Below are 15,358 nucleotides of genomic sequence, written 5' to 3' on the forward strand. Positions count from 1 at the left end.
ATATAATAACTACTTAGGAAGGTACTTAATAAACTTTAACTATAGATGTTAATAAGGGAAAGGAATAATCAGGAATGGATTGGGGATGGAGACCCTGTCACTAAAGCTATGACACTAATCCCTCAGGACCGTAGGCTGTTTCAGTAATGCTGGAGCTCTTGTTCTTCACCTCCTCTGGCTCAGCTTGGCCACAGCCAAACCAGAGAAAGCAATCTGCTTGGTTGATACAGATATTGATGATCCCTCTCAGCTTCTTATTGCCAGTTGTTGTGTCAGTCCTACAGCTGTCAGGAAATACCTCCCTCTGCTTCTTCTCCTTTCCTCTTCCCAGTTCCCACCCGGGCCTGGATACCTAAATAGTTAATGATGGTTCAAGATGTCTAAATATCCAGGGGAATTCAGAGAGAATCAGAGGACCCACGGTCAGAGATCCACTGGTCAATGCTCCAAGATCAGAGATCAACGTCCAAGGCCAAGGGTTCCAGGCCAAGGGTCAAAGCCAAGGGCCACTGTCAGATGGCTCTTAGGGTATTTATATCCTCTGGCCAACTGCTTTTCCTCTTTTCCTCAAGGCATCTGAGAACATTCCGATATCTCCAACTGTCTTCACCTGTCAATCAAGGTGAGACTCACAACTCCCAGAGTTTGAATATGACAGTTGTCATGGGATTTTTAAAAAAAATTCATTCATTCTTTTCATCTCCATCTTGGTTTTGGTTTATTAGTGCTGGGCTCTGCATATTATTTAAGGGACTCATGTCTGGTTCAAGTTTTTGTGCCCCTCCATTCTTTTGCTGCTTTGCTCAGAATTGAGTGTGTGTGTGTGTGCACACATGCACTTGCACATGTATGCAAGTGCAATCTTTCACTGCTCCTAAATTGATATGATCTGGTACAAAGTCTCCTCACTGCCCTTCTAGTGTGATACTGTGCACTATCATGTCTCTGAGAATCTGCTGGCCTTCCCTGGCTGGTAGTTTCAGTAGAAAGAAGGCCAGCAGAGTGGCGCAGTAGATAAGAGGGCTTGGCCTGGAGTGGACAAGATCTGAGTTAAAATTCGGCCTCAGACACTTCTTAGTTGTGTGACTAGGCAAGTCATTTAACCTGTTTGCAGCGGTTTCCTCATCTATAAAATGAAGTTAATAATAGCACTTCTCTCCTAGAGTTGTTATTAGGCTCAAATGAGATAACCATGATAAACCCTTAGCACTATAGAAATGTCAGCTATTATTGTTATATATGCAGCTGGCCTTGGCCATTATCAGCCCCTGGCAGGCTTGGCAGGTTCACTTCCTGAACTACAGGCTCCTCTTTGGTGTGGGACTTATGCCTTGTTTATTCCACAGCAGGCTTCTTCTACCCTGGGATGAAATCTAGAATCATGCCCCAGCTCTGCTCCAAGATCAGAGTGACACCATTATTTTTGTTTTCAAATTTATTCTTTCTCAGTACACATATAAGGCTCATTAGTGATCTCTCCTCTCCCCGCCTGCATCTGTATCCCATGAGCCAGTCTTCCCTGGAACCTCACCCTGCTCTCTACCTAGTCACAGCTCTCTTCAGGCCCGGGACCTTGACCGCTCAGCGTGGAGCGCATGTCTTGGCCAAACTCCATCACCACTATTCATAGATCTCTCTGTCTCCCTAATTTACCTGGGCTACAATAGAATTCACTCTGACTTTTTCTTGAATTTATCAATAAGCATCCAACTCAGTGGGCTTCCTAAATCTTTCTGGAGGGGGTTTGGTGGGAAAACAGGCCGTACACTTTCCTCTACTTTCAGGGTCCTACATTATTGGATACTGTAAAAGCAGAACCCACACTGGAAAGGTTTGGAAAATGGATCTGGGGCTAGACGTATGTACTCCAGAAGGCCCAGGCTGCTCATCATCATCTGATATCTTTCCCTTTCCATTGGAGGAATACGCTTTTTCAGTCACAGCAAAACACCAAAAACAACTGGCAAAGGATTCAAATTTGGGCTGAATGAGAAACTACCCAAACCAATGGACTAGATCCCTGAATAGTGAATTTAGGTTAATTGTACACACAGTGAGATGAGAGAGAAAGCAGGGCATATATAAATATGTATAAAGGGCAACATCATATTGTACATACATTAAGAAAAACATGGAATCGAATTTTGCCTTTCGTACTTACTAGCTGTGTGATTGTGGGCAAGAAAATTAAACTTTACAAAGTGGCAAGTTGTGATCCAACTAAGTGAAAAGAATTCCCACACTGATAATATTACAGATCCTTGACATACTGACAAATATTTATAGATAAGTCATAATATTAATATCTTTCATATAACATGAATTTGATTATACTATTTGTTTCCATAGACATCCCCCAAATTGTAAAGAGCACATAATGACAGAAAAACCAAAAGTTCATATTAGAAAGTTTCTTGTTAACATTAATCCTCAGGAGCAGTTGGGTGGCTCAGTGGATTGAAAGCCAGGCCCAGAGATGGGAGGTCCCAGGTTCAAATCTGGTCTCAGACACTTCCTACCTGTGTGACCCTGGGCAAGTCACTTGACCCCCAATGCCTAGCCCTTACTGTTCTTCTGCCTTGGACAGTATTAGTTCTAAGAAAGAAGGTAAGAATTTTTAAAAATAGCCCTTAAGTCTCATTTAAACAGAGCAATTTCAAGAAAAGAGGTAAAACTAATGTTCATGTTTAACCATACTTGGGTCATTCTTAAACAGGTTGTCTATAAGCTCAAATGTCAACCCAAGAAAAATGTAGTGGCAATTAACTTGCAAAGAGCTAATAGGTATATTTATGGTGTTCTGTTCAGATATGACATGATGAATATTCTGCATTCTTCATAAAAATTTAAATTATAGCAAGTTATGTACATATATACACAAATATATGCACATATGAATATATATACACACATATATATACATATATACATTTTAAGTGATTTGGTTCATGAGAATAGAAATATTTCACCTTGTTTTGGATCAATTCTTTTAGTAATTTCTGAAAGATAGCAGGTTGGTAAAGGGCATGATGAAAACATTGGCCAAGGATATGGATCATCACCCTAAAAAGAGGAGGTAAAAATAATTCATATCAGCTATGAATCAATACAAATTTTTAAACATTTTATCCATTTAAATATCTTGTTTACATCTATGTTATGGTATCTGTTTCTCATAACTTCTAAGATTATTTTTATCAAAATTATATATGATAATTCAATATTATAATTTGTATAAAAAGTTAACACATAAAAATATCCAATAAATGCTAATACTAGACATTTGCCTAATTTGTTATCCAAAGCAGACAATGTTGCTTTTACTACTACTTTTCCATAGCCTTCAAAGAAAAAATATGGTAGCAGTCAAGCTTATTCAACAATCTTCCTGTCCTCTATGTATATAATATACTTAAATATCTTTTTTTTTTTAAACCCTTGTACTTCGGTGTATTGTCTCATAGGTGGAAGATTGGTAAGGGTGGGCAATGGGGGTCAAGTGACTTGCCCAGGGTCACACAGCTGGGAAGTGGCTGAGGCCGGGTTTGAACCTAGAACCTCCTGTCTCTAGGCCTGACTCTCACTCCACTGAGCTACCCAGCTGCCCCTGTATATAATATACTTAAGAAAAAACTTCCTTAACAAATAGCAAACTATGCAAATACTAGAGTGTACAGGAGCCTAAAATCGCAAAGAAAAAGTTGTTTTTTAATTTTGTAACAATTATAAATTACATAATTGAGGATACACAGAAAGAAGGAATCATAGAAACAATATGTTTTGGCTTTCCCCTTAGTTAATTTATATATGCTGGAAATTAAAAATAAAATTATAATGTGTGAACTATATAATTGCATGACCTTATAGGCAGCTAAAAATTGCCCCTACAATATAGATGACAGGCAGACTGGAACTCTTCAATTAGAATATTCTGTAAACAAATTTAGTGAGCATATATGTTTAACATGAACATATGGAAAACAAGCTTTTTTTCTCACTTACTTTTTGTAGTGTTCTGGCTGGCAAAATCCTTTCTGATGGTCCACCAATAAGATTTATTCTAACAAGGACATGGTTTCTTTCTACTGAAAGTCCATCAATTATAAAGTCCCTGAAAAACAAATCACTTTTTCATTTTTTTATTGTTCAGTTGTTTCAGTCCTGTCTGCCCCTTCATGACCCCATTTGTGGTTTTTCTGGCAAAGATACTAGAGGGGTTTTCCATTTCCTTTTCCAGTTTATTTTATAGTAGAAGAAACAGAAGTAAACAGGGTTAAGTGAGTTGTCTAGTCACACAGCTGGTGTCTGAGGTCAGTTTTGAACTTGGGTCATCCTGACTCCAGGCAAGGCACTCTATCTGCTGCATCACCTAGCTGCCCATATTTTCATTTACCTGTAATATTACAATGCTGTACAATTAAAATTAATATAATGACATCTAAAAGAGAGATAATTTATAGAATAAGAATTTGAAAAAATTAACAAATGGGGGTTAGCTAGGTGGTCCAGTGGATTGAGAGACAGGCCTAGAGATGGAAAGTCCTGGGTTCAAATTTGGCCTCAGACACTTCAGGTTAACCCTAGGCAAGTTAACCCCCAAGCCTAGCCCTTACAGCTCTTTTGTCCAGGAACCAATACATAATATCAATTCCTAGACAGAAGGTAAGAGTTAAAAAAAAAAATTAACAAATGAAGAAGGTAACAGGTTCCCCCCCCCCCCACCAAGGCATGTACTTCTTTTTACCTTTAAAATGAAGGCCTGACTAGATGATAAGATTCATTCTGATGCACAGATCTTTTACTACATCTTATCACTGAAAATCCCCTACTACCCTCTTCACTCAGTGAGTCTCCATCTGAATCTAGAAGTAAATATTCATATTTTCAACCTAGTTCATTTTTCAGTTTATTTTTTTCTTCCAGTTATTTCTTACCTCTGTTCTCCGGTGATATCTAAAATATTTTCCTCTTGTGCATTTAAAAGCATTGTAGACACTTGGTATTGGGACTCTAAAAGCAGAAGTGTATCTAGATCACAACATAACACACTTAATAACCTGAATATTGGGAAAAATAAGATGATAATAATTTGCATAAAAGTGAAAATCTAGGATAAAGAAAGTTAAGAAATATAATTAGATCATAAAGATACTTTCTCATTAAGAATAGAGGATGGGGGAAAATGATTCCTTTATGCTCATTTTACTCCTTTTATATTAAGGAAATTTATATATTAAGAAAAGCAGTTATGTTTAACAGTTTTCCATGTCTCCACTTAGCTAGAAAATATATATTATCCTCCTATAGACATTTTTTTTTGAAGTCCCAGGATAAAAAAAAAATAGACATTTTTTAGTTTATCACTGTCCTTTTAAAACACTGGTGGCTAAAACATAATACTCCAGATGAGACTAATGAAGACAGAGAACAATAGAACTTCCATTTTCTTTCTGGAATGTACAAAGCTTACTTAATGCAGCTTAGTTTTTTTGAGTGCTTATATCATACCACTGACAAATACTGTATTTGTAATTCACTAAAAATGAGTTTGGGAATATTTATATGAATGAAATAAATGCTAAAATAGGAGCCAGTGAGGTAAATTGGGGAAAAAAATGAATTTAACATCAAAAGTTCTTATCCTGTTCTCTCCCATTTACATCCTTTGTGACCCTAGGCAAGTTACTCAATCTCTCAGGCCATAGTTTCTTCAAATGTAAAATAAGTGGTTTGGACTGGATGGCCCTTTCTAGACTCCCATCAAGTATAACTGTTCATCTGTAATCTTTAAATTCCACAAGGTAAGCAAAATTAAGATAATTTACATATTGATGACAATAATGTAAATAAAAAGAATATTAAAATGAAGTTCATCACTGAATAATCTAGGTCCCAAAGAAGAGTTATTAAAGTATCTTCTACTTTGAGGTAAAGAGATGAGTGATTATGCCAAATATACTACAAGTGAATATGTCAAATATACTATAAGTGACTACTGTTTTGAATGATTCTGCTTTATCTATTTTTCTTTACTACCAGAGAAGACTTATTTGGTGGATGAGAGTAAAGTATATCAAGTAATTATTATTATTTAGAAACAAAAGGCATCCATAAAACTTTAAAAAATAAATTTAAAAGTAGGAAAATTACTTTATCTCTTTGAAAAATGTCTGCCCATTGGTCTCTACATGCTTTTGAACAATTAAAATTTTCAAGCAAAAAATATTATTTAAATCAAATGAAACTGAAAAATTATTTAAAGCAAATACTTAAAAATCTAGTATTCATTTGGGATTGCTTTTATTAACGTGAGCTACAATCAACAACAAAAAGAATTTTGGAAGTTGGGCTTCTGCCTAGAAATGGCTGATTTATGAAAATTTCTAAAAATATTTTACTGATATTTTTATCTTTATATTTTAAATAGTCATTCCATGATTACTTATTAGTATTTTTTATATTAGTTTTGAAGAGTTAAGAGATAGGAGTTTTGCCTGAAGGTTACACTAAAAACTGATAAAAATCAAGTTGTAATGAATCAGTGCTGGGTCAAAACATCACCATATCCCATCAAAACCAAATCCACATTGTAGTGAGGGTGTGATCTGCTCTAAATTTAGGAAGGCTCCAATTCACTCTGAAGTTTGAGAGTGATACACAGCAAATGACTTATTCTCACAAAAGTTACATCAAATAGAATCCAAACTAAAGAATGCTACACTATTATAAAGCAAGATGATAATGAATAAATATGAAATAATATAATAGGATCTTTTGATTGAGGTGGTCTTCAAACTACTATACAGTAACTTATTTTTGACAGTTTTGAGTCCACACATAAAATAAGGAAAAATATTAGTTAATAATTGATATTTTTATTTTAGCACAGAAGAAAGAAATATAAATTACTTTTAAATATCCTAAAGATATACTTGCTTTTTTAATGTTAATGAACACATACAAAGAAAACTCTTATGCTATAAAGAAAAATAATATTATAAAAGAAAGAATTCCATACCTCAGACCAAAAATATGTGATTGTTCATAGTTGAATAATGAGCGAATCTTGGCTTCAGAATTCACAATTATAAGTCTATCAATAATATCCTGAAAAGAAAGGACTTAGTGTAATATTGTATATAACATACCAGGTATTTATTGAAATAATATAATTTGGTTCATATAAAAGTCACTTAAACAGTTTTAGAAGAAGTGAACTAGTGTGATAATAGTTATCCAGCTATTATATCCTCTTATCCATTTTAGTTTATAAATCTTTTATTTTTTCATATAATTTTTCCAGCCAAAATGTTTTTCAATATTTCAACAAAGTTAGCTAAGAAAATGAGAATTATAATGGAAGTTTATGAAAGGAAGATCACAATTTTAAAACGATGTGAAGGGGAAGTTGTGTTAACTACTAACAATTTTCTGGGACTATGCAAGCTCAGGTCCCCTTAGTATATCTCAAGTTTTCTATGATATCATATAGAATATACAGCCCTGCTCTGAAAGTTCTACAAAACATGGAATCGAAAACTTATATACATGTATTTGATATTCTATATTGTGATGTAAAATACATATACATTTGTTGTTCAGTCAATGAGAAGCATAAGCAGGACAAGGGAAGAGTTCTGAGAAGAAGGAAATTAAAGGTTTCTCTAGTGACATTTGTAAAGGCAGTATGCCTACCATTTTGCTTTAGTTCATTTCAGGTAAGAGAAAGTGTCATAATTTCCTATGGGAAGCACTTTCAAAAGATAATGCTATAGATTTTTCTGAATCACAACTGATCAAATATTGGGCATTTATTAAACACCAGGCACTAAGTGAGGGGATGAGGACAAAAATATGAAAAATAAAACAATCCAGGCTTTAAAGGATCCTGAGGCAACCAGCTGAATAAAGAATCCAATACACTTAGTGGCCTAGTGACTCAAAAGTTCTAGTTTTGAATCGAAGTAATGTAAGAGGGGAGACTAGATATTTAAGGTATGGTCACCAGAAATCAACTCGATTTCAAAATAAAATTGACCCAAGTCAGGATGACTTTATGGTGGTTTATTTACAATTAGGAAGGTTGAAGGTAGGGAAATTGAGAGAGAGAAACTGTGGCCCGGACCAGATGCCCAAACCAGGTAGGGATTTAGAGGCTCCAGAAGAGGGGCACAGAGGTAAATTAAACAAGGCTTCTAGCCACAAGGCCCTCCTCTAAGAAGAGAGGCCTCCCTGAGGCTAGAGCCTCCAGAAATGCCAAGGGAAGAGAGAATCAGCCTAACTTACCTACATGACAATTCAAAGGGAAGCAGTCTGAGGTCTCACCAGAGATCCTTCAACACTAAGTTCAAAGCGACAACTGCCCCCACAGGAAGTTATCATCATATTTAAAAGATAGCATCTTTCATCACTTCCTGCATCCACCTCCAATTTCAAGTGGACAAATAACAGTCTCAACTCTGTTTTGGACTGCCCTTTTGATTTGTTACTATCATGTGTGGGTCACAGACCTCCCCCTTCTCACTTATTTCTAAGTTGGGTGGGGTGACATTATTTCTGGTGGCTAGAATCTACACAAATAAATGAGGGTGAGCTAATTCCATTCACACAGTAATATTTGTCAAGCAATCTTCCATTTTCTTATTACCAGAGAGGATTTACCACGTGGCTCTGAAACTTGCCTTACACCAATCACTAGATCTAGTTGGACGGTCAAGCTTTACTTCTTTAATTCTGCAATCCTATCATCATGCCTGTGTCCTCTTTTTTGGAGGACTTATATGGAACCAAAACCAAACCAATACCACCCCTGCAACTGGAAAGGGTATCTCTGAACTATCATTTCCCCTATGCCTTTAAAAACGAAAGTATCTGTCTTGTCCAGTGTCTGGCACATAATCAGCACTTAAAAATGCTCTTTGACTTAAATGACCACCACTTCGTTATATGTGTTATTTTCTCCTTTAGGTTTTAAACTCCATGAGGGCAGGAGGTCTCTTATTTGTATTCCAAGCACTTAGTACATTGATTGACATATTTGTTCATTCATCAATTTTTTCAAAAGAGCAAGAACTTAGCATTAGTTAATGGAATAGTATATTGCTATAATCTATCAAAGTTCTTATAAATAACCTTCTCCATAATTTTGAGGTGCCAGGCCTCTTGTCTATTTTAGAGTCACCTGAAAGAAGAAGAAAATTACTCCCCTATTACATATACTAGTCTCCTGCCTCCTGAGGGAATAGGGAAAAAAAATGTCATTCCACCATATAAAAGTCTCCTTTGTGGTGAGGGAAGAAAACTCTCTTTCATGTCTTTAACAAAATGAGAAAATGCCATTTCATTGTGTGAGGTATCCTTTCTGATCTCTAAAGTCTCTTCTGAAAAGGAGAGAAATATTATCCCAAACAGTAAAAGTCTTCTGTCCTTGTGAAGGAATGGTACCAAATTATTAGTATTTGTTAAACCTTTGCTTATGTCTTTATTCATTAAATCCTCATATGTTCAAATACCAAACATATTTATTATAGGTTAAAGCACTTAGAAACTTTGAAAAATAAAAAAAAAAAAATAATGAGTTTTAAGTGTGAAATGCCTTGAATTAAAAAAGGATCCATATGCAATTCTAATAAAAATGTTCATTAGAATAGACTTTTTTTTTAATTTCATTTCTTAAAAAGGTATATATTTGGCCTCAAATTGAATTTGTTCCTCATTGTCTATCTTCTAAAGATAATCAAAATAATCACAAAAATAACTTCACTCATTTATAAATTCAACTCTGCATGACTTAAGTATGATTTTTTTTTCTTTCAACCACATATAGGAAGATAACCTTGGGTCCTGGAGCAGTATTAGCAAGAGTGTGTAATGCCAAAATTCAACCACATATTTAAGTATAATTCACAATATGGATAATCCATGAGGCAATAATAAAAACTGGCCATGAATTTAATTTGTAAAGGCTGTTGTTATTTATAGAAGTTTTACATCTAAAACTCTAATGATGATTCTTATACTTACAATAATGCAAGTAGGAACTTCTCGAAGTGAATATTCTGATTTATTTGGAATATCCTGGTTGCCTATGAGTTCATAAACAGCAGGGTAGGATAACAAATTTATCAGTGCTAGAAAAGACTATGGGAAAAAAAGGAAAGAAGAGAAACAATAGAAAGAAACAAGAGGGGGAGAAAGGAAAGTAGGAAAAAGAGAAAAGAGAATAGATGTTATTTAATGTTCAATCAAAGAAAGAAATTGTTTATATTCATGACTAAAAGAGAGAGGAGACTGGCATAATTTAAATTGCAAGATTTCAGACCATTTCTCTTTTAAAATAACATTCAGTTAATAAAAATATATCCAACGTAGAGACATTTTAAAGAGTTATTCACATATAAAGTATATTCACATCTAGCAACTGTGAAAAAAGCAACATGATGAAAGCATTTTAGACATCAAAGTATTAAAAATATTTTAACACTTAGAAATTGTCATATCAACTTGAATCATATTGAGTTACTCTATCTCAATGTTTTTAACCTTTTTTGTGTGAAGCTTAAGTTTCCTTTTCTCAGAATATTTTTAATACAAAATTGAATGAATTGATAAGTTTCAGGTATAATTTAATGAAAATAAAAATATTTTTCCCATTCAAGTTCACAGCCCCTTTGAAATCTACCCAAGTACACCTTGAGAAATTCATGGACCCTAGGTTAACAATTTCTGTTCTATCTAAAGCATAAAAATGAGATTATCCAGTTATTGCTGGTTCATGGAAGCAATTTAGATTTCTAGAAAAATATACTTAGAGTAAGACACACACTGTTAAAGTGACCTTTGTAAAAATATATGTATATATTGAAGGTTTGATGTTGGAAAGAGTGACAGACCTCTCAATGCTCTACTTTTACTAAAGACAACAGAGGAGGTTTCTCTGGAAAGGTGGACATCCAGAGCACAGGAGCCAGCCTTGGATGCTAAAGGGAAAGCTTTCCTATTAGGAGAGGTGGGTGGTAACACTGGTTGATCAAGCTCGGACCCTCTCCCTACAGAAGCCTCCCCACGGCCACTGTCAGCACCACAGGGGGTCTTGCTCAAAATGGAGTCTGAGCAAAGCAGCTGCTCAAAATCACTTTCCCTCTTTGCCTCGTGAAATTACTTATTGATCTGACTGTGAATTGGTTTATTTTGTAGATGAACAAGGTAGCTAGAGAAGGGAGAGGATAGAGGAATCAAGGGGATTAGGTTTGAGGGAAGAGGAGACCCTATTGGAGTTTTCTTCACCTGAGTCAAGATGGCTCCACTCCAACTTAACTGTCCTCTTCTTATCTATTTAAAGTCTCTCTCCTACCTTAGTCAGTGGCAAGTGTCCTTCTTGGGAAGGTCAAGGGATGGAAAGGATCTTCAGGGTGACCACAGGAAGTTAAGGGATCAGTCCCTTCTCAGCAGCTGTAGTTGTTCATTCTTCCTCTAATGGAGGCTCTCAAATAACAGGAACCTTCTTTCTCTTCTGGGCAAGGGAAAATAGAGGCCCGGCTTTTCCACAGGTGGGACTCCAGAGCTCTAGGACTTTGCTCCTCACTTGACAGAGTTCAGAGGGCAAAGACCCTTCAGTTAACAGTTTTTCCCACAATCCTCTTCTCCCACTTCAACTGTCATTGCCCCTCCTGTCACATTCCAACCGCTGTCTGCATCTATCTCAGTGGGCCAAAAAGCCAAAAGCTTGATTCAGTTTTCCTTTCCACAATCGTTCCCTTTTTATGTTGTGACCTTCCCAAGATCACTTATATGTATTATACTTACCAAGCTATTAATCTAATTTCTAACAACTCCCCCAAAATAATAAACTTCCCTCATTTACTCTATCTCTATTCTATGCAAACCTTATCTAATCTAAGAAATTTTATGCAGGAAAGTTTTGGGTAAGGGTAGTATTGGGTTTTACAATAAATTTCAGTACAATAACTTTTTTTTCAAACAGAACATTTCAATGAACTGCGAATCCTTATGCTAATATTACTTACTTTTCTAAAGTTCAACTAATACAAACATTTTTCCTACTCTAATATATAATTATTTGCAAACTATTCTATGTACATATTTTTCCATTAAACACAATTTCATCATTCACTTTACAATAAACTATTAAAACTTTAAAAACTATCTGCCAATGCAGCTTACTTCTATTCTTAGGCATAACTATCTATCCTATGTCAAAACTTAATTCCTAATCTATTCCCTACTTATTATAACTATTCTCTAAATCCTTAGTCTAATCTATAACTTAATATTATATACAGTGTATATACATGCTATGTTACATATTTACAGACCCTATCACTGTTACTAACCTAAATACAATAAATACATTTACAGAGATTATTTACATATAATACAATAATATACATTGTTCCCTAATTGTGATGTTAGTCAAATAGAAATATCTATTGATTTTTCTATTTGCCTAAGACCTTATGTAACTAATTATATACATATTTATACTTTTTCATAATTTGCAATTTCAGACACTTGTTTATTTATACGAGGTCTCCAAACATATGTCAGTTTGTGACTTTGTGTTTTGTGTCTAATAATGTTGTGTTGTGTGGATACTTACCAATTTTCTTCAGATTTCCACTTCTCACATTCACTGATGGATCCCTTCTTTCTTCCAAGTTATGTAGTGTTGCATGCTATTTCCCTAATTTGTGAAATTAATTTTGTTTTTATGCTTTCACCACACTTAGTCTTACATTTAAGTCCTGTTTTCCGTTTGAACTCTTCTTGTATATACAAAGTTCAGAGTTCAAAAGCTGTCCATTTCAGCTTTTTCTCTTTGTTTCTTCTTTCTGGCAGCTTTTCTTGATGCTTTTCCTCTGGGATGCATTAAAATCTTTTCCTCTGGGCTGGAACTTGTTTTCTTGTCACTATGGCATGCTTGACTGTTTTTATGACTTGACTGCTGAGATCTTGTTGTCTGGAACATTATGTGGCACTGTTCTTTCTTTGTAGTGTATTTTAATTTATTTATTTCAGTTTTTGTTTTCATTTCTCAGCACTATCTTTTGTCTCATTTTCTTCTATGTCTTTTAATGTGATGTTGGATTTTTCTGGCTTTATGTGGGAACAGTGGAACCATGAGTCTTTCCCTGCAATTTTTATAGCTGTTTGGGTAGTAATTAATACTTCATGTGGTCCAGTCCATTTTATGTCTGTAGCCAATTTTCTATGCATACTTTATATCCTGGTTTGATGTTATGCAAAGTGTAGTCCAGGGGTACTGTTTATTGTAGCAAGCCCATTTCTTGCAACTATCCTATTCTTAATTGCAAAGGTTGTATGTACTTTGTTAATAGACAATCTCCTCCTATCATCTCTATGTATGCTGGTTTACAAGTCCTTCCCTGCCAAATTGCATGTCTGTATAGCATCTCAAATGGAGAGATATGCAGATCTCCACTGGGTCTCTTTCTAAGATGGAACAGAACTAATGGTAGAATTTCTGTCCATTTGAGGTGTGTTTCTGCACAAATTTTTCCTATTAATGTTTTAATGTCTTTATTTAATCTCTCCACTTGTCCTGAACTTTGGGGATGATACAATATGTAGCATGTTGCTTGTATTCCTAGATTTTTATAAATTTCATTAAATATTGAGTAAAAATGACTGCCATAGTCTGAGTCCAATTTCATGGGAATTTCAAATCTATGTATGATTTCTTTTAATAGAATTTTGACCACAAATGCTGCGTTGTTCTTTTTAGCAGGAAAAAACTTCTTGCCATCTAGTAAGTCTATCTATGATCACAAGACAATACTTAAATCCTTTGTCTTTCAGCATGTTGATAAAATCTATCTGTATGCATTCAAATGGAGTATATGCTAAGGAACAACATCCTAACCCTTTGGTTTTATAAACCCCATGATTGAACTGCATACAAATTTTACATTTTCGACATACTTTTATGGCATATGAGGATATTCCAGGTGCAGTCCAAAATCTTCTCACTTAATCGATCACAGCTTGGGTTCCGTAATGTTTTTGTGCATGTATTGCATTGCACACATGATAGAATAAGGTTCTAGGCAGGATGGGCTTGCCTAGTTGTGAAAACCATATGCCCCTTATTTGTTTTGACCCTAAGTTCTTTATCCATGATTGAATTTCCGATTCTTGTGGGCTTTAAGTTAGATTGTCCTGTTCAACTAGTGAGAAATTCAATACATGTAGAGATCGTCCTCTAGTTCCAAATTTTGCTGTAATGTTGGCTCTGTAGTTTCTTAAGGACACCAGATCTTTAGCCCCTGTGTGTGATCTGCAGTGGATTATTGCCACTTCCTTAGGCAGTTGTACAGCCTCAAGAAGTTGCATTATGACTTTAGCATATGTAATCTCTTTGCCTGCACTTGCCAAAAATCCTCTGTTTCCAAGTTTCTGCTGTGGCATGAATTACTGAGAATGCGTACTGGGAATCTGTGTAAATATTTACCCATTTATTTTTCCCCAGTTCACAAGCTTTTAATAAAGCAACAAGCTCTGCCCCTTGAGTGTTTACAAGCTTTGGTAAGAATGCATAGCATAATGTCTCTGTTTGTGTCACTACTGCTGATCTGATACCTTTCCCCTTTAACTATCATACTAGAACCATCTGTGTTTTAAAACTCATTGCTTTTTTAGAATAAAGAAAAGACTCATATTTAGGTTATCATTAGAAGAATTGCCAAATCTCTCTACTCTGAACAATTCTACATAAAAGGCAATCTCTTCTAAAACGTCAGTTTTATCATATTGCCCCTCTGCTCAAGAATCTCTAGTAGGTCTTTATTAAACAACTCAAATTGGAACTCCTACACATACTTTTAAAAACCCTCCGTCTCCTTTCCTATTATACAACAAATGTTTCTTTATTTTACAAGACAAGTTCTTTATTATAGACAAGTACATTTGTTTACCTCCATAATACCCATACAGATATATGTACACTATATAGAACTTATTTTTTCTCATCTTCATGCTCCTAGTAGTCTTCTCTATACCAGATTAATCTAAGCCTTCAAAATTTTGCTTAAAACTACAAACATTCCCAAAATAAGTGCATTCAAATCCAAACACTCCATTTATCTACTTAAGACTTGTAGGTTAAATTCATTTGCATTTGCAGATATATTTCCTTATCAATTGAAAATCAGGTTCATATAATAATCTATTACCAGCTTAAAGCTTAAAAGTACATCAGAAATTATCTAGTACAAGTCACAGCTTTTACAAATGAAGAAATGAAGACATAAATTAATGACTTAACCAAATGACTCAGTAAAAGAAAATTGGTTCTGCAGATGTAATGGAACATATAATT

General features: G+C 34.9%; 1 protein-coding gene across 2 annotated transcripts in view; it reads right to left on the reverse strand.

Moving 5' to 3' along the window:
* TBC1D32 (TBC1 domain family member 32) overlaps positions 1 to 15,358 on the reverse strand; it is a 215,180-nt gene that overhangs the window by 100,668 nt on the left and 99,154 nt on the right. The window contains exons 21-25 of one of the 2 annotated variants that reach the window (XM_044676876.1): positions 10,024 to 10,140; positions 7,019 to 7,107; positions 4,935 to 5,057; positions 4,003 to 4,111; positions 2,970 to 3,063 (exon numbers count right to left, since the gene is read on the reverse strand). In XM_044676876.1, the coding sequence (XP_044532811.1) occupies positions 2,970 to 3,063; positions 4,003 to 4,111; positions 4,935 to 5,057; positions 7,019 to 7,107; positions 10,024 to 10,140 (532 nt within the window). The remainder of the gene's footprint in view (positions 1 to 2,969; positions 3,064 to 4,002; positions 4,112 to 4,934; positions 5,058 to 7,018; positions 7,108 to 10,023; positions 10,141 to 15,358) is intronic. The other variant, XM_044676877.1, reaches the window with a different exon arrangement.

This window comes from Gracilinanus agilis, chromosome 4 (assembly GCF_016433145.1).
Source record: "Gracilinanus agilis isolate LMUSP501 chromosome 4, AgileGrace, whole genome shotgun sequence".
NCBI classification, from domain to species: Eukaryota; Metazoa; Chordata; class Mammalia; order Didelphimorphia; family Didelphidae; genus Gracilinanus; species Gracilinanus agilis.